Source organism: Stegostoma tigrinum, chromosome 10 (assembly GCF_030684315.1).
Source record: "Stegostoma tigrinum isolate sSteTig4 chromosome 10, sSteTig4.hap1, whole genome shotgun sequence".
NCBI classification, from domain to species: domain Eukaryota; kingdom Metazoa; phylum Chordata; class Chondrichthyes; order Orectolobiformes; family Stegostomatidae; genus Stegostoma; species Stegostoma tigrinum.
In genome coordinates, this window is record NC_081363.1 from 46,490,325 (window position 1) to 46,509,864 (window position 19,540).

A 19,540-nucleotide genomic window follows, 5' to 3' on the forward strand; every position below is an offset into this window, starting at 1 on the left:
GCTGGAGTAAAATTGCAACTCTACACCAGAGCAAGATTTAAAAACCTCCAGGAGCCTCAAGTCGGTTATTATGACAAGCAAAGTTCCACATTGATACTGTTTGAGATATATGCATTTGACTCCAGACCCAAAGAAGTGTGGCTGACTCATAACCACTCTCTGGACAATAAAGGATGCACAACGAATGCTGGTCTAGCCAGCAACACCCGCAATCCATGAATGGGAAAAAAGGATTTGGCTGTAACGGTGGGGACACAAACAGAATTAATATCTTGAGACCATTATGACTCTTCATCAGAACTCCAGTTCAAGGTGGGCAGGAAATGGAATTTTATGGAGAGTGAAGCTAGTTGCAGAGGTGTAGGCAATAGGCTTGTGTCTTTCCAATATTACACTAAAGGAAACTGCAACTCCCCTAAGACTGTCAGTCAGAATGCACTCTGAAAGCCTGTCAGTCAAAATGAACACTAATACAGTAAAAGTAATGCAAACTCGAAGAAAAGTAAAACTTGAAGAAACATCAAGAAAAAAAGTGAATCAATCATAAGAAAATAAATGAGGAAGAAATTCAAGCATAAAAAGCATGGAAATAATTAATAAACGTAAGTAATTCTGGTTGCAAATTATCCCTTATCCTATGGTTATAGTTTACCTTTTCATGCTTTCTTATCATGTCTGCCACGAAGCAGTTTCTCATTGATTTCCTTTCAGGGCTAAATGCTTCAAATTTTTCTTTTCACCCCTCAGATGCTCAGAGTCAGTTTTCACTAAGAAAGCTTTAGAGTTTTCCTAGACAGTTAATGAGCAGAAATGGACAAAGGTCTTGTGTAACCATCTTCCCTATTTGCATGCAAGGCTTCAATTCACTTGCACTAAATTGTATTTTCTATTGTTCCATCCACTTAATTACAGAAAATGAGTTTGATAAGCTTCTAAGATAATGGGAACTGCAGATGCTGGAGAACGCAAGATAACAAAGTGTGAAGCTGGATGAACACAGCAGGCCAAGCAGCATCTCAGGAGCACAAAAGCTGACGTTTCGGGCCCAGACCCTTCATCAGAGATGCACGAAACATCAGCTTTTGTGCTCCTGAGATGCTGCTTGGCCTGCTGTGTTCATGCAGCTCCACACTTTGTTATCTTTGATAAGCTTCTGGCAGCTTTCACATTCCACCTTCTATTTTCATGTGTGATCACTGCCTGGATTTTAGTTCCCAGGCTGGATATGCAAATTCTGAAGAATTCACAGCTCAGAGAAGCAAATTGTTAAAAATGGCTGCCAACAGTACCGATGTTCAGTCAGGAGGAGCTCACATCAGATTTTGGGACAAGTGCATGTATAAGAACCATGCAGGCCACTGGGTGGGAGGCAGACTGGTGAAATCAATGCCCATTTATCAATAACAAGCTGCTTATTACTACAAATATCCCACTGGATATTTCACTGCAGTTAAACAGTAAATGTTTATGCAGTGATAAACAGGTACTTTGAAAGGCAATACTTACATGCCTGTATTTTTGATAATTCGACCTTGGTCCATTTTCTGTCCGATTCCATGTACAACAAAGACAATGTGAGTAGGGAGTGGAGGTTTGTCTTCAAGTGAAGACTCTTCTACATATCCTCTATGAAGTCTAGTTCCACTACTTGATGCTGCATTGACAAAAAGAACGACATTATTTGTGCATACACAGACGTATGCATAGTTGCAACATTGAGAAATTTGGCATGTAAATCTTAAAGTAGATACATTTTGCAAGCAACAAAGCTGTATGGTAGCTGTATGTTAAAATTTTAAGTGGTAAAGTTACTCTCAAATCTGTCAAATTAAGCATACTTTTGAAAAAAAGATCGATTCAGTAAAACACATTTTAAAAACTTCTGCTTTATCTAATTTCTAAAATTTCTTCCCTTCCACATTTTCCCAATGTTGTCTGTAGCAGTAGAAAACCTTATGATTTCACTGGAAAACGAGATAATGTGTGTGCCTTCATGAAAGTCAACAATGCATTTCCTCAGTTATGCACTTCAAGATGTTACAGCAATGCCTTTCGGCATTCATGCGACTGAGCTTCAGTGAAATCATGTTAGTCAGAAGGAATCTGAATCTCACCAGAATCCACTGGGATTTTTAATAACTTGTTAATAATGAAACAGCCATTTCAGATTGAGAAGGGATTTTAAAAAATCCTTTTCTAAGCTGCTTTGCCTCATTTTTTCAGTACATTCATTACTCCTGTCAGAAAAGATCAACAGGCATATTACTCCATTATCTCTATCAGTGCCACATTGAATTGTTACAATGTCATATATAACAGTCCATCAAAAAGCCCTTTTTTTTTTCTGGATGGACCAATCATTTAATTCTTTAAGAGTTTAACTTATTTTCCTAAACCAACCTGTTCAAAGATGTTATTGTACACCTCTGGAGAGGGTGAGACTTGAACCCAGGAGTCTCAGTCTAGGGGTAAGGACACTACACTGCACAACAGTATGCAGGAAGAGAGATTGGAATGAGGTTGCAGGTACAGTAATCCACTACCAACTGGATGTCTTAAGTTAGAAACAGCCAAATTGATGAATGCAGCCAGCTTTTAGCTTTATAACTTACATTTGCAAAATGATAATCGCATCAATAGAAAAATTATACCAGAAGTTAAATGTTGTTGTACTTATTCTACTGGTACTGTTTGACTCAAGTTTCTGAGTACGTGGTAAATATATTGACTGTGAACTAGGTATTGAGAAATAGACATTTCAAAAATTTAATTCTTTGCCAAAGAATTAAAAACTTTAAGTCAAAGCAACATGCATTTCAAAGGCCAAGAACATGTTCAACAACAGGTGCCTTTAAAAATATTTTCAATAATGAAATTAGAATATGTCAACATGATCAACTTATTTAAGGGTGCTCAAAAAATTCAGAACTTGAAACTTAAAAGCTAAGAGTGAAGCAAAATGCTTTTGAAAACTGTACCTTTAGAAAATCCCAATTTCTGCGTAACTGTTCTGGCAATTTTGGATGTGGTTGCGTCACTGTACAGGTAAACCTCATCCACACTGTACCAGTCCACATGGTTGCGTCTGAGCTTTAAACTATGTATAGCTATGGCCAATAAACACATATCACATGTTAATGAAACACAGAACACAGATTTGTCTGCTTTCTATAAAGGTAACATGCAGAACACTTAGCTTCTAATACTGAGAAAGGTGTTCAAAATGCATGCAGTGATTAAATGACATCTCCAATCTAGAAGCTTATTAGTAATTAAAGTAGACTAGAAGGAGCACTACATGAACTGTTAAGTTCTTCCAGGTTTCTTGCAAGATAAAATTGCTTTGCTCTTCAGCAGTTCGTGGCTAATGGCAGCGAAGTCAGTTGATAGGACAAGAACAAGAACAATTTGAAAAACATACCATCAGGGCCACATAACGAACCCTCTACACACTGTGCATATACAAAATTGTGGATATAGTTGAAGGTGGTATGGGATCTGAAGCAGCAAAAGTCTTTTTCAGTATAGCACTGTAATCTACCGATAAGTAATGAATACGTTGAAAATCCCAAGTTACTGATGACAACTTGTGCAAAGGAAGTGTGTTTCAGTACATAATGGAGCTAACTGTCAAAGCCTTAATGATAGCATAAAACATCTCTCTGTTCAGTCAGTTTACAAAACGAGCTATAAGTGAATTCCAACTTAATAGCATCAGTAACATTATAAACATTTCTGGATGAACAGTTCATGATGTGCAACTCTTAATTTAAGTAATTCACTTGCTAATTCTACAATACCGTTTGACCTAGCTACCAGATAACCAATTTAAACATGCACTATAAGCCAAACAGCATGCATTAATCTAGTTGGCAACAACAACTCCTTACAGGCTACAAACAAAGGACATAAAATAATGATTTTATACAGCAGGTTTTCTATGGACACTTCTAATGGAAAGGTGGGGAAATAATTCAAATTCGAGAACAATCTTAATTTGGGTAATACTGCAGATTCAGGATGGGAGAGTAAATGCTACTTGAAAAGTTTTTCTAATTAATGCAAAGCTGTTTCAGAGCAATCTATACTATACCTTGGCAATATTTTCTTTTGTTACATGCAGTGTCAGTACTTTCCTTATACTGTCGCCATTTGAACAGAAAGGGAAGGTAGAAGGGAGGGAATTGGTAGAAGACTAACAAAGTAATAAAAGTGAGCTTCATGGATTTTCTGATCACTCAAATGATCTTCATAATAAGGTCTCAAAATCAAAATATAGTCTAAGTTTTCTGATAATTAAAAAGTTCTACTTTCACCACATTGGTGAACCTGTACAGTTTTCCTGATTTAGTTCAAAGCAAGTCATTTGAAAATTAAATACAAATTAAAACTTGTCTACAAATGAAAAGGGACACAATTTGAAATCTACTTCATAATCTACGATATCTGACTTTTTAACATCTATTGTAATAGCATACCAATCTCATCACATTAAGATTTTAATTATGCAATTTCCAGGTCATCAGCAACTGCCCAGACACTTTTTTTGAGAAGTTACACGATTGTTAGTGTCAGAATTCCATTAGTCTCAGCTTTTTGCAATATATTGCAGCCAGATATCAGAATAATCAGCACAGTAATGGCTCAAATTTTTAAAAACCACATCATTCACCGCCATTTTAAATTCTGAAAAGAGAAGTAATTCAACAACTTGTCTACACAAAACCAGAACGATTGAATAAAATTCAAATGCTTTACAAAAAGTACTAACCTATTCAGTTAGATTACTTTACTTCAGGTTATCAATGAGGACAAATGCTCATCACTTTCCTTCAATTTCAACATAGCTTTAGAGTAAAGGGAAGACCTTTTAGAATGGAAATACAGAGCTACGTCTTCAGCCAAAGAGTGGTGAATCTATAGAATTCACTGCCACAGAAGGCTGTGGGGGCCAGGTCATTGAGTACCTTTAAGACTGAGATACATAGGTTCTCAATTAACAAGGGGATCAAGGGTTACGGGGAGAAAGCAGGAAAATGGGGTTGAGGAACTTATCTGCCATCATTGAATGGCAGAGCAGACTCGATGGGCTGAATGGCCTAATTTTTGCTACTATGTCTTATGGACTCTTACCAATTTTTGTAGATGAAGTATAGAAAGCATCCTATCTGGATGCATAACAGTGTGGTATGGCAACTGCTCTTCCGAAGACCACAAGAAACTACACAGAGTCTTGTGCACTGCCTCGTCCATCACGCAAAGCAGCCTTCCATCATTGTCTCCATCCGTACTTCCGGCTGACTTGGGAAAGCAACCAGCCTGATCAACAACTTCTCCAACCCCGGTTACACTCTCTTCCGTCAGGGAAGAGATGTAAAAGTTTGAATACACGTACGAACAGATTTGAGAACAGCTTCTTTCCCGCTGTTATCAGGCTTTAGAATGGACATCTCAAGTGACAATTCTGATCTCGCTCTTTGCCCCTACTCTTGTGGCTGTAACACCGTATTCAGCACTCTGTTCTGTTACCCTGATGCACTTTATAATGGCATGATCTGCTTGTATAGCATGCAAAACAACACTTTTCACTGTATCTCCATTCATTGACAACAATAAATCAAACTTAAACTCAGTAAGTCTATCAAAACCAAATGTACTCATTTACACAAGAAAAGCAAAGGGTAGACAAGTAGCTTGCTTCTCAACTGCAATGATCATAACCAAATTAACACTTTACTTTAGAATACAGAACAGTACAGCACAGTACAAGCCCTTCGGCCCACGATGTTGTGCCGAACTTTTACTCTAAACCCAAGGTCTACCTAACCTCCACTGCTAGCTCATACTATCATCCATATGCCTATCTAATAACTGCTTAGATGCCCCTAATGAGACTGACTCCACTACCCTCTCCAGCAATGCATTTCACACCCCTACCACTCTGAGTAAAGAACCTACCTCTGACGTCTCCCTGATATCTACCTCCACTCACTTTAGAATTATGCCCCCCGTGTAATAGCTACCTCCACCCTAGGAAAAAGTCTCTGGCCGTCTACTCTATCTATACCTCTGATTATTTTGTACACCTCTATCAAGTCACCTCTCATCCTTTGTTGTTCTAATGAGGAAAAACCCTAGCACTCTCAATCTTTCCTTGTAAGATTTTCCCTCCATTCCAGGCAACATCCTGGCAAATCTCTTCTGCACCTTTTCCAATGCTTCCACATCTTTCCTGTAATGAGGCGACCACAACTAGACACAATACTCCAGAAGTGGTCGAACCAGGGTTTTGTATAGCTGGAGCATGACTTCACGGCTCTTCAACTCAATCTATCTATTAATGAAAGCTAACACACCATACGCCTTCTTACCAACTCTATCCACCTGGGCGGCAGCTTTCAGTGAACTGTGGACATGAACCCCAAGATCCCTCTGCTCCTCCACACGGCCAAGAATCTTTCCATTCACCCTGTATTCTGCTTTTGAGTTTGTCCTTCCAAAATGAATCAGATCACACTTTTCAGGGTTAAACTCCTTCTGCCACTTCTCAGCACAGCTCTGCATCCTATCAATATCCCTTTGTAACCTAGAACAGCCCTCCACACTGTCCACAACTCGACCCACCTTTGTATCATCAGCGAACTTACTAATCCACCTTCCATTCCTACATCCAAACCTTACTTTGTAATACATTTTGTTGGCATCCAAAATTCCACGCAAATTTAAAAACCTAAATTGATGATATACATCAAATCATGCACAATTATCCAGAAAATATTTAAAACAAATCAGCATTAACATACCTCCTAGCTACCAATGATAAAAATTGTAACAAGCTGAGCTTCAAACATTGCACAGTAGCAGCAGAACTGGAAAATTAAGCTATTAAAATCTTAAATTCAAGCATCCTTCAACAAGTTAAGTTTATTGCTGTGCTGATCATTTGAAGCTACTTTTATCTTCAAGTTTTTTTTGAGACTTTAACATCAAAAAAGTTGCAAATTGTGGGTATAAGGTTATCGTAAGTTTCTAATTATGGGAAAATCTCCCTATCTTTAAAATATAGTTGATGGTATAGGCCGGCAATGTGCATGCAAACAGCTAGATGAAACAAATGTAGAATTTTTACAGCACAATTTCACCAATCATCATGCATATGGCCGAATGGTCTCCTCCTGCTCCTATCTTCTATGTTCCTTTGTTGACGATTTTTACAAAGCTGATTCATGCTGTGTCCAATTTATATTAAAGTATTTCTATTCACTTATGTAGGGCTCCTACGTAATCCTTACTATGCTTCATATGTATAGCATAACAATTTTTAAAAGAGTCTGCCTACGTGGCAGTATATTTAAATGTACAAGAGGAGAAATTTTTCTGCTTTTAATATTAGAAGTTTCAACGTGCAAATGCCAAACATATCCATGCAAGTGATGAGAGTAAGCTTAATTATCACGCCATTTGAAAGGCAAAGACTATGAAAACTGACTGGCAGGTAGCATTAAAAAGGCAATCCAAAAGATGATATGAGCATCTAAATAGTATACAAGTAACGAGACCACTGGTGGGCTGATTTGGAACCTAAACTGGAAATTTTGCATGGGGAGCGAGGGGATGGCTGCGGTAATAAATGAGCACATTGCATTTGACTTTATCAAAGGGAAGGACATGCTGGCATTGGCATGGTCAAAGAGGAGAAAATTGATAGAGAAGGGGTATTAGAAAAGCTGGTTTTACTTAGTCACCAGCATTGGATGGAATTTTCTAAAGGTGCTGACGGAAGTAAAGATCGAAATTGTGGAGACACTGGCCACAAACTTCCAACGTTCATCACATTTTTAAAAAAAGTGCAAGGACAAAAACCAGTAACAACAGACCAACCAGTTTAATCATGGTACTGAAAACAGCAAGAGGACAAATGTGGTTTAAGGGAGCAAAATTTCATTTGTTAAAAGCAAAGTGTTTGATTAATTTGATTGAACTTTTTGATGAAAGAAGTTTTGAAATTTTTTGCATTCAGACAAGTGCTTCAGTTTAAAAAAATACTAAAAATTAAAGCAACACAGAACCCAAGTATTGGCATTTGTGACAATCTCAAAATCAGCATTTCAGTGGGTGAGACATGTTATTTATCTACGCAAAGTTGAAAAAGATTTCCCCTCTTGCGAATTTTCTACACACTAAAAGTCCAATAAGAAATTACTTTTGAGAAAAGATATTTAAAATAATGTAGAGGTTAATGATTGAAAAGGCACCCAACCTGCACAAGAAAATACTGCCTGACATTTGTAGAAAACAAGGAAAAAAAAAATTCACTAAATTACGTGAAGAACTTGAGTTGACGTTGAGGATTTAAGCAAAGTGTGAACATTTAGTCCGATGCACAATCAATTTGATTCATAATGTTCCAGCTCACAGAAATAATCCAAAAAAAAAAGTTTCCCAACTTAAAGAAGAGCCAAAACTAATATATGGTGTTGCTGGATCATTTCTGGAGTTGTGAATATAGATCAGGTTGATATAGTTTGACATGAGTCATTTCCAATGTTTGAATGCAACTCAATTAAAACTTACTGAATTTGAAAACTAATTGATTTTTTTTGCAATTTTTAAAAACGTAGTATGAAGCTGAAGTACCTTTATCAGAAGCCGAAGAGCATCAATTTCAAAAAAATTGTCATTCACTCTACAGATGCCACCTAACATGAGTATTTCCAGCATTTTCCTTGTAGGTTCTGTCTACCAAAAACATAAAGCTGCATGCAAAATAAGCCAACATCATATTTAGTGTTCATACAGTCTGCATTTAGAAAAATTGGAGGAACGTGCATGCATAAGTGAGGTAGGGCCAGTCCAGAATGAATGATTGTTACAGTCCCAGATACTGTTACCACACTAGTAGGTGTGGAGCAGTGGGAGTCAAACGTCTATGAGAAGCAGGCAATCAGATTCTTACAGGAATAAATAACAACACTGCACTAGAGAAGATATCTGCAGCAAAACTAAATTCCAAAACCAATTCATAAAAGGATCATAATTATTTGCAATAATATTCCTTTACATTTGGAGTGATTATGGTGAAATTCTAGTAAACCAATAGTGTATTTTTGCTTATTCTGCAAGTTTGAGATTTTCATCTCATTTTCATCAGTTGTACAGTTTTACAATTCTGTTCCAAGCTTGCAAACTTCTACAGTTTTCCAATGATAATGTAGCTTTGTGTTAGTTTAAACTTAAAGATTCCTTAAATAAAAGTTAAGCAGAATTAAATAATATTTTGATGTCAGCTTTCCTGCTCCTCTGATGCTGCCTGGCCTGGCCTGTATTCCTCCAGCTCCACACTGTGTTATCTCCGACTCCAGCAAAGGCAGTTCTTACTATCTCTGAACTGAATTAAATAAGGCCAGTTAATTTATTGGCTAAGCACTGACAAAGATGGCTGAGTGTATGTGAATCCTTGACCCATCTGGTTAGATAGGAAAGAAGTAAGAATAAAATTGGATGCAAAGTTGGGGAATACAAGTTGTAACTTCTTTGTTGATCTCAAAAGACGTTTTTCTGGATAGTTACTGAAGTATAGGATGAAAAAAAATCTTATTTTATCTGTATTAGTTTATTGAAAATATGACTAAAATAAAATAGCCCTGTTTCATTCCTGTTACCAGTTTCCAGACGGCCTTGGAAAACCACACTCTTCAATTTTCCTTCTAAGCCACACACCAACCTGATGGACAATGAATTAAGATTAATATAGTTTCAATGGGTCAAAATTCTGAACACTGGGAGCATTTTTCCCAACTCAACTACAACAGTTCAAGGCCTGTCCACTGTCTTTTTCAGGGTTAATCTGAGATTAATGGTTAAGTTTTAGTCTTGCCAGTGATGCCTAAATCCTATGAACATTCACAATCATGGCCTTTCAATGCCTTACATGAAACATGTCAACCTTCAGGTTCATAGTACATTCAAAAGGTCAGAGTTGTAGTTCTCAAATATAATATTTCTCATTTCATAGTAGCTATTCATTATGTATACTGTCTATTCAAATAGAAAACAAGGCTGAAAAATGCCAGCCTTTATTTCAGAAAGAGCGCATTGTGAAACTGCAGCTGGGATTATAGGCTTTACTTGTCTTACCATCTTTGCTATCCATGGGTTTAGCTACATCCAGTTCAAATGCATCCTGCATCTGTTGACCCCGAAAACGCTTTAGGTGTTCGGCTTCAATGAGATTACTGTCTTCTTCTTCCAAAGGTTGCCACGTACCATCAACAAACCACTGGCCACGCATGACTACAATCTTATCAGGTTCTGCGAAGGACAACATAAGCATAATTAACAGCAGAATGCAAGATCTGGTATGTTGCAAAATCTCTGAACATTTCTTCTTAAATACACTAAGTACAACAAGAATCAAAGTACTGTGATTGTTTCACTCTAAAGATGCTGCCTGACCTGCTGGGTGATTTCAGGATTTTGTTAGTTTCATGTGATCGGAACAATGGAAAACAGAAGAGAGGATGAGGGAGAAAAAGCAGAGTCTGAAACTAAACAGTACTGTACAGAATATTAAAACAATAGGAAGCAATTTTCTATTAATTTTCTCTCATTTTTTTAAAAAATAAATAGACAAATGTTGATTGTTAAGTTGTACTGACTATTCCATAAATGCATTTCATCAAGATCAGTTTATTTTCAAACTACAGAGGAATTCATTCATGGAAGGAGAAGCCTCCTTTAACTGAATAATGTTAAGAAATGTTTTACCAGACAAATGGGGTCACAGGTGCCGGAGTAATAATTTTACCTCAGGCAACTTCATAATTGGCTGCCTGTCGGCCCACCATCCAGTAAAGACGGAAAGGAGGCAAGATCCCCATGCTTCCCTTCAATCATGGAGCTCTGAAAGCTTAGCATCACTGACAGGAGAGAGTTTTCTGAGGAACACAGGGGGCCTCATCTGTTAAGGAGGCAAAAGAAATACTAGGCTTGGGGCTGAACACCTCTTTGGGCGTCACTGGTGCTGCCTTTCTTCCTTGCATATAACCCATTGCCTTGGGGTGACAGCCTGTCCTCTTCCAGTCTGCCATCTGTAATATGCCTCAACAGTGACAATACACACTGGGGAGTCAATCTGACCCAGTTCCGTGATTCCTTGTGCCTCCTGGCCCACCTTCTGGACCCAGTAAAATTCAATCTGCAATTTTGAAATTGTTTACCTTTACTCAGAAAGCTGATCTACTAACATCTTGTCTTTAAAATACCATCAGTGAAGGAGTCTTGTTGGTGCAGTTGTTTATGGTCACTAGGCTTTCACTTCTGTAACTGTTCAAGTTTGACCTAACTGCTGAGGTGAAAGGCTTCTCTATCTGCAAGGTTCAAGGACCCAATAAGAAATGAGATGGCATTTTTCAATTAACATGAAGCTAACTAAAATAAAACCAAAGAACTGCAAAAACAAAACTTGCTTGAAAAACTCAGCAGGTCAGGCATCTTCTCTGGAGAGAAAGCAGAGTTAACATTTCAGGTCCAATGACCCTTCTGCAGAACTGACTGTAGTTAGGAAAAAGTTGTATACATCCTGAAGACGAGGTGGGAGGACAGCGCAGAGAAAACAACCCAAATGGGTTGTTTGTGGTAGCAGTCTATATGATGACAAGGTCTGGTGCGTGAGAGTTGGATTAAGAATATGGGAGAAGGTGCTCCAATGGAAGGCCCTACAATTTGATATAGAGTCCCAAAGGCCACTGGGTCCCCAAGCAGAAATGAGATGCTGTTTCTCCAGCAAGCCTGACATACAGATGTTAGCCAGGGAACATGTTAGTGTGTTGAAGTGACAGATAACATGAAGCTCAGTGTCATTAGGGGCAAAGGTTTAAGATAAGAGGGGGAAAATTTAACAGAGGTACGGGAGGAAAGATTTCTTTGTAGGTAGAGGCTGGTAGGTGCCTGAAACATGTTGCCAGGGAAGGTGACAAAAGCATAAATGTTAGCAAAGTGTAAGAGGCATTTAGACAGACACATGAACAGGAAAAGATTAGAGAGATTCAGACCATATGCAGGAAGATGGCACTGGTTTAAAATATCATGGTTGGCACAGACATGTTGGGCCAAAGGAGCTGTTCCTCTGCTGTACTGTTCTAGGGTATATGTTTTCTTAACTAACTGCTAATCTCAGGCTGAGTTGGCATTCTATCAACCCCCTGGGGTTACCAGTGACTGGAAACTCAACAGGATTCACCATATAAATACAATAGTTACAAGAGCAAGTCAGAGATTAAGAATACACCTGTGAGTAATTCACCTCCTGATTTCCCAAAGCTTGTCCACCATCGACAAGGCACAGGTCAGGAGTGTGACAGAACGCTCCCTACTTGCCTGAATGAGTACAGCTCCAACTACAAATGAGAAGATTGACACAGCCCAGGACAAAACATTTACCACAACCATTCAGTAGCAGCAGCATGTACTAAACTACAAGAAACATTGCACCAAAGATCCTCAGAGAGCACCTTGCAAACCTACTTCCATCAAAAAAGGACCAGGTCAGCAGGTACATGGAAACACCACCTGCAAGTTCCTCTTCAAGTCACTCACCATACTGACTTGGAAATATATTGCTGTTACTTTACTGTTGCTGGTTCAAAATCCTGGAAATCTCTCCCTAAAGGCATTGCAGGTCAACCTACGGCACATGGACAGCAACAATTTAAGAAGGCAGCTCAGCATCAACCTCAGGGGTAACTGGCAATGAGCAATAAATGCTGGGCCAGTCAGCGATGCCCACATTCCACAAGTGGAAACAAAATATGTTACTAACGCAGTTGAGGCTCAGATATTGGTCGTAAAAAAAGAAGAATGGACTTTAATCAACACTTTGCTGGCATCCAAATCTCCCAGTAGTATTCCAATTCTCTGCACTAGAATCTCTCACTATAACGCATACACAAATTCACTGTCATAAATTTGTAACTGTAATGTTAAAATAATAAACAAAGAGCTATTCACACAGTAACTGAAAACAATCAATCTCCTGTACCAGACATTTATATTTCCCACCCACTGCTTGCCATCTGCCTCTGACTTCTTAAAGTGAAGCACTTGGGGGCACCTTCTGTACATCACCAATATTTTAGAAAAGCAAGTTACTCCAGTCAAGAAACTTCTGCTGCTCAGCATTGATATGAAAAGAACTTGCCTAATCAGCAAGTAAAACTCAAAAGATTATGTGCAGAATTTTTTTCTCCCATCTCTCATTTCTGAATGGCAGTTTGGTAGAAACAATGAGGAAAGTTTTTACATTCGTGTTACACTTGTGCACACCATCATTATTTGGGCAATGACGTTCAATTGTTAGTTCATACCTGCCAGATTTCAACTGCCTCCAAATCAGCTCATAGGTGAAGACTTCTTCTCGATGGCAGACAGAAGTTCACACAGTTGACTGAGCTGCTGTGAACCATTATAAATTACAGAATGCTTATAGCATGAATGGAGGCCATCTGGCCCATTGTGTCCATGCCGGCTCTTTGTAAGAGCTAAACAGTCATGTGGCTGTCTTTTCCCTGGAGACCTGCAATTTTGTTTCCACTTCATGCTTGGGTGAAGATTGTGCATGGGGTCCCTGCTCTTGCGGGTTAACATGTACCACCACAGTTCTCAATTGCCAAATTTCTTCCCACTTATTTGACAATACAAGTCAGTCAGCTTCTGGCAGCTAGTACTTTAAAATATAACAAAAACCTCTTGGTCAAAAATGGCTTATGTTGAAATAGCTTTTATTCAGCCTGCTCTATTTATCATAAACCTTGACCACTCCCTTTCACATTGAACACAGAATTATTTCCGGTCAGCAGACCTAATTGACATGGCAACCATGGAGAGAAAGTCACATAACTAAATGAAGTGTTTGTAAGAGTTTAACAAATGTTACCTGTAATGTATTGATACATGTCGGCAGAAACTGAAATTCAAGCAGTACTTTGCCAATATATGTGCTAGTGGATAGAGTATGGAAATGCACAATGAGACTGGTCAGTAATAAACTGCACTGAATTAGGCACTGCAGCACATAGGATAAATGTAGTAAAGTCTGAGACATTCACCGCAAAAACGCACAACAAGCCATCGGTTTTCTGATCGAATTCTTACAATATCTTGTACCTATTGGTATGTTTAATGTTTAAAATGGCTTCTTTATGCAAAGTTTTAAGTGAATTACTTAACTAAATCAAGCCAGGTAAATCAGAAATAAAAGAACAACAAGCATATTGAATACAAAATCCTCCATTCATTCACTTCACACAAATACTGCTTCAAATTTTGCTGAACAACAACTCCTGTTTAAGCTAAAACCACGCATCTGAGCCCTGGGCCTTGAAGATTACTCGTCATTTTCCACATCCCATTGGAGAATCAAAATCAAATTGGTTTCATCTTAAATCAACTAACTAGACTAATTGAACAGGGGTCACATAATCTGGAATGCACTATTAAAATAAAGCACATTGAAGATACCATTCATCAGTGAGAGAGATTGCCATTTTTGTGAACTTAAATTATTCACCAGTAATTTTATACTATAGCAGTGGCCACCCTGAGAGATCATTCAGATAAGATGATTTTCATTCACTAATTAAGACCAAAAATTATTCATCACTGACAGTAAGTAATTCCACATAAATAAAGAGCATGGTGACACCATGGTTAGCTTTGTTGCCTCACAGCAGCAAGAAACCGGAGTTCAATTCTAGCCTTGGGTGACTATGTGGAGTTTGCACATTCTCCCAGTGTCTACATGGGTTTCTGCCAAGTGATTTGGTTTCCTCCTACAGTCCGAAGATGTGAAAGTTAGGTGGAATTGCCACACCAAATTGCCCATAGTGTCCAGGGGTGGGCAGGTTAATAGGGTTAGCCATGGTAAATATGGGGTCATAGGATAGAGAGGGAGGGTCTCAGTTTGGGCAAGATGGTCTTTAGAAGTGCGTGCAGCCTTGATAGGCCGCAAGTCCCCCTTTCCACACTGTAGGGATTCTATGATACTATCAGTGGGATTATTTAACAGATGAAACTATGCATAAACTTAAAGGCATAAATTCTGGCAGTACAGTTGAAACAACTGCACAGAAGCAAGGTATCCCATCACCAAGTCACCCTTTATTTACATGTGCACAGTGCACTGGCTGTGGCCAGCCACCTGAATGGAGGAGATTTCCTGATGGGTTCAGGTTAACAACCAACTAATGACCCTGTAGTCAACAAAGTGAACCTGGTTCCAATCACTACATCCCACCACCATCACCACCGCCGACCCCCTCCCAAGTCCATGGATGTAGGCCTGGTCTTCCTCTTGTAGCTCTTCCTGGGACATTTTCACCCCAAGCCTTGACACTTGTGTCAGAGTCTGAATCAGAAGAACGTGTACAGGATCAAAGCCCACCCCTTGTGTCCAGAGCATCTCAGGAGAGTTTCCTCCTTTTTTTCCCAGCAGTAAAGGTATTGAGGCTGAATCCATCTCAGACTCTGAGGTTCGTTTGACACTAGATGGAAGGGGAGGGCTTACAGTTCCCAGCAGGCCTTCTAGCTGTTCCGAGGGGCCAGGTATATTTTGCTCCTACCCTTTTTGAGGGGTAATAGGTTCCCAATGTTTGTTCAGGACTGTATCATCAACCCGAATATTGTAAGTGGCAGGACCTGATCTCATGTCAACGTCGCCTCATACCCACACAGGACCACTTCAATCGTTCCAGCACCAAACTTCGTCCATCTGAATTAAACTGTCTCTCGCTTAAAAGCGGCACGTGGCCAGCATTGGCATTCCTGCTGCTGTTTCACCCTTCCCACCAGATCCGGAAATATCAGGTTTAATGTGGTGTGGAGTCTATTCCCGATCAGCGACTCTGCTGGAGCTATCCCTGTGGGATGATCCTATAATCAAACAGGAACCAGGACAGTTTGGTATCAAGTGATGCTGTAGGCTGCTTCTTTAACCTGCCTTCAATGTTTGGACCGTTCTTTCCGCTAGATCATTGGACGTCGGATGGCATGGAGCTGCCTTTATGTGCCGAATGCCAAGTGACTTTGGGAAATATCCAAATTCTCTGCAAGTAAATGACGTCCCATTGTCCGTGACTAATACTTCTTGGAGTCTGTGTATCTGGAATGATGCTTGCAGCTTCCTTCTCTATCTGGGCATATTTGCATTTGGCATCAGCTAAAGTTCGGGGAGCATATGTTATTAAGTGTTCCTCGTCATTGGGCCACCGGTGAGCCAGCACTACCCGATCCCAAACAGGGAAGCATCATGGTCAGCACTGCCTCTCACTTTGGGCCAACACCTCAGAGGACGATAGCTGCTTTTTCACTTCCCTAAAGGCTACTTCTTGGCTACGTGACCATTACCAAGGCTGACCCTTTTTCAATAGCAGGCGTAAGGGCACTAAGATGGAGCCCAGGTCATGTATGAATTTTCTGTAATAATTCACTAACCCAAGGAAAGACCTAAGTTCCAGCACAGCTGTGGGAGCCGGGGCTCCTTTGGTCACCCTCTCTTTCCACTCCAAGGGGTAATGCAGTTTTATTGACTCTGTAATCCAAGTAGGTCACTTGGGGCGCCTGGAACACACATTTTCCCTTCTAAGGCGCATGCCTGCTTGGGAGAAATATTTAAGCACTATGTCTAAGTTCTCCAAGTGCCTTAATTGGTCTTCTCTGTTCTTAGTATGTCATCCAGATAAGTAGCAACCTGGGGTAGCCCTTGTAAAATGTTATCCATGGTCTGCTGGAAAAAGGCAGACTGATAATACCCCAAATGGCAGTCTTGTATACTGACATAAACTCTCATGTGCATTAATTTTAGCATAGTTCTGGGACTCATCTAATCACAATTGTAGGAAGGCATGGCTCATGCCTACCATTATAAAGGATAGTCACGCTACTTTTGCATACAAGTCCTCTATGCAAGGGATCGGGTATTTATCGAGCTGCGAGAAGCAATTTACTATTTGTTTAAAATTCCCACAAAGGCAAAGAGCCTCAGGCTTCACAATTGGTACAACCGGTGCTGCCTATTCTGTAAACCGCACTGGTTTGCTGATTCCTTCGCTCACCAGCCTCCTGATCTCTGCCTCTACTACTGTTTGCTAGACAAATGGCACCAAGGTGGGCTTTGCAAAAACTCGGAATTCTTCCTGGTCAACACGTGAAGTGTCTTTGGCCCCTTTGACAGTCCCAAACCCTTCCTGAAGGAGATTCAGGATAGTAGTAGATTCGCCAACTTTAGGTACATTTAAGTCATCATTGGATAAGCATATGGACATACATGGAATAGTGTAGGTTAGATGGGCTCCACATCGGTATGACAGGTTGGCACAACATGGAGGGCCGAAGGGCCTGTACTGTGCTGTAATGTTCTATGTTCTATGTACTCCTAGGTAATTCACAAGGACATCATTTAGACAGCCATTGTCTAATCGAAAAACATTGAGCCAATCCAGGTGAATCTTTCTCAACTAATTCCACTACACTACGCTTGAGACTGAGACTTTTACTACCATCAGTGGTAACTGCACAAACTGCCTCTTGTAGGAGATCAGAACCCTTAATTTGCAATGAGTCTGCAGTGTACATTCTCAGCCTGGCTAAGGTCTTGCGCAAACTTAAGGGTTGGAGTTCAGAGTCAATCTTGATAAAGTCCGATTCTGCAACCAAATATACAGCTGCGCCAGTATTGACCTCTATAGGAACTGGGCGACCATTTAACCAAACATCAAATTTATTCAGCTCCAATTTGGATGTCACTAAGTAATTTAGTTGTTCCAAGCTACAGGTAGGGGGTCTTTGCAGAGTGTGCTTTCTCCTGGGTACCAGGAGAATGCGTTTTCTTACTCGAATCAGGCCTTGTAGGACACCTATGCTGTCTCGAGATCACAATGGCTTGCTGGCCCAGATCCTGAAGAACATTTTAGCCACTTGGTTGAGGCTTGGCTTTGTTGTGGGGTTCTGCTGTAGGCTGACATATGGTCCTTCTGCTCAGGACATGTCCTGCGTGAGGGTCCGTGATAGGGAACACCACCTGAGGTGTAGGCAAAGATCAGTCGGACAGGTGAGCGTGTCCATTTCCACTGGGATGCCCTGTAGTTCCCACGCTTCCCTTGCTGCATTTCTTCATGACAATGCCAGTTATCGTGCCTGTTTGAAGTCCACTTGGGCTTCAGACACTTCTGCATGGTTACATCATTAGTCCCACATACCAAACTGTCTGTCAGCATCTCATTCAGTGTTAAACCAAAATCACATGCCAGTTGTCTCAATTTCATCATTACGGATTCCCATGGTTCTCTAACAGCCGAATAAAACAGATTGCAACTCAGAATGAGGGGGGGTTCGGGGTTGTAATATTCCTTAACCAGTTCCATTAACTCTTGGAAGGTTAAAATGTCTTGAGCCTCTGGGAAGTTAAGCCCCTTATAACCGAGAATACTGATAGCATGCAAGCAGTCAGAGGATTACAGATTGTTTTTCATCTGCCCCAATGTCAGTTGTCTGAAAAAAATATTGCATTCTTTCCACATACTGTGCCCAGTCTTCGACAGAAGGATCAAATGAGTCAAGCTTCCCAAATAAACGCATGATGCCAGAAATGCTTACCCAAACTCCAAGATGACTGCAGGAAGCAAACGTTCTTCCGGCACATCAAGTTTTCTCTCGTCACCACTGAAATAACTGCACAGAGGCCAGTATCCCATCACAAAATCACTCTTTACTTCTCGTGCACAGTACACTGGCTGTGGCCAACCAGCCTCGGAGCCTGTGATATTAGTCAGCGTGGACTTTCCTGATGAGCCTAGTTTAACAACCCCAATCAATGGCCTTGTAGTCAAAAAGAGGTTAACCTGGTTCCAATCACTGCAACAATAAAATGTTGTAACTTTTGTCCTAACAATGTCCTAACATTGTAAAAAAAAATGCAGTAAAAAATGTAAATCTTTCAAACTGCCAAAATATCTCCTGAATCAAGCAAGTAATGTTTAAAAATGTTATGAACTTTCTCATTTTCACTGGTATATGAAACTGAACAATTTAGCACACCAAAAAGCATTTTTTTAAATCCACTGAAATATACTTAAAACCTTGTCTTGGCTTAACTGCCACAAAGCTGTAAATATCTACAGTTAACAATGTTTAAATGTTGCAATACATGTAACTTTCCACTAGATTTTAAATACAAAGGACACAATGTAGTTGAATCTTAACTATGCTCTGAAATATCGCAGCAAGCCACTTAGTTCGAGGGCAGTGGGGATGGGCCATAAAAGCCAGCAACTACCGCATCCCACAAAATAATTTTTACAAGTGTCTTTAAAAGATGTTTCATCCATCAACTGCTGTAAATGGCCCTCTATTCTATGATTTGTCCTTATCCTGGACCTTCGCGTTGGGGCACTTGTTGGCAGTTCTGCAAGCCAGAAACAACGTACCACTTAGGGACTTCGATTTTCCTCCAGATTTCTAGGAAGTTTTCCATGTTTCTCCTGCAATT

General features: G+C 39.8%; 1 protein-coding gene across 4 annotated transcripts in view; it reads right to left on the bottom strand.

Annotated features, from left to right (window-relative positions):
* ddhd1b (DDHD domain containing 1b) overlaps positions 1–19,540 on the bottom strand; it is a 79,548-nt gene that overhangs the window by 35,719 nt on the left and 24,289 nt on the right. For 3 of the 4 annotated variants that reach the window (XM_048537999.2, XM_048537996.2, XM_048538000.2), the window contains exons 2-5: positions 10,138–10,311; positions 4,094–4,195; positions 2,979–3,107; positions 1,507–1,654 (exon numbers count right to left, since the gene is read on the bottom strand). In XM_048537999.2, coding sequence (XP_048393956.1) covers positions 1,507–1,654; positions 2,979–3,107; positions 4,094–4,195; positions 10,138–10,311 — 553 coding nt within the window. The remainder of the gene's footprint in view (positions 1–1,506; positions 1,655–2,978; positions 3,108–4,093; positions 4,196–10,137; positions 10,312–19,540) is intronic. The other variant, XM_048537998.2, reaches the window with a different exon arrangement.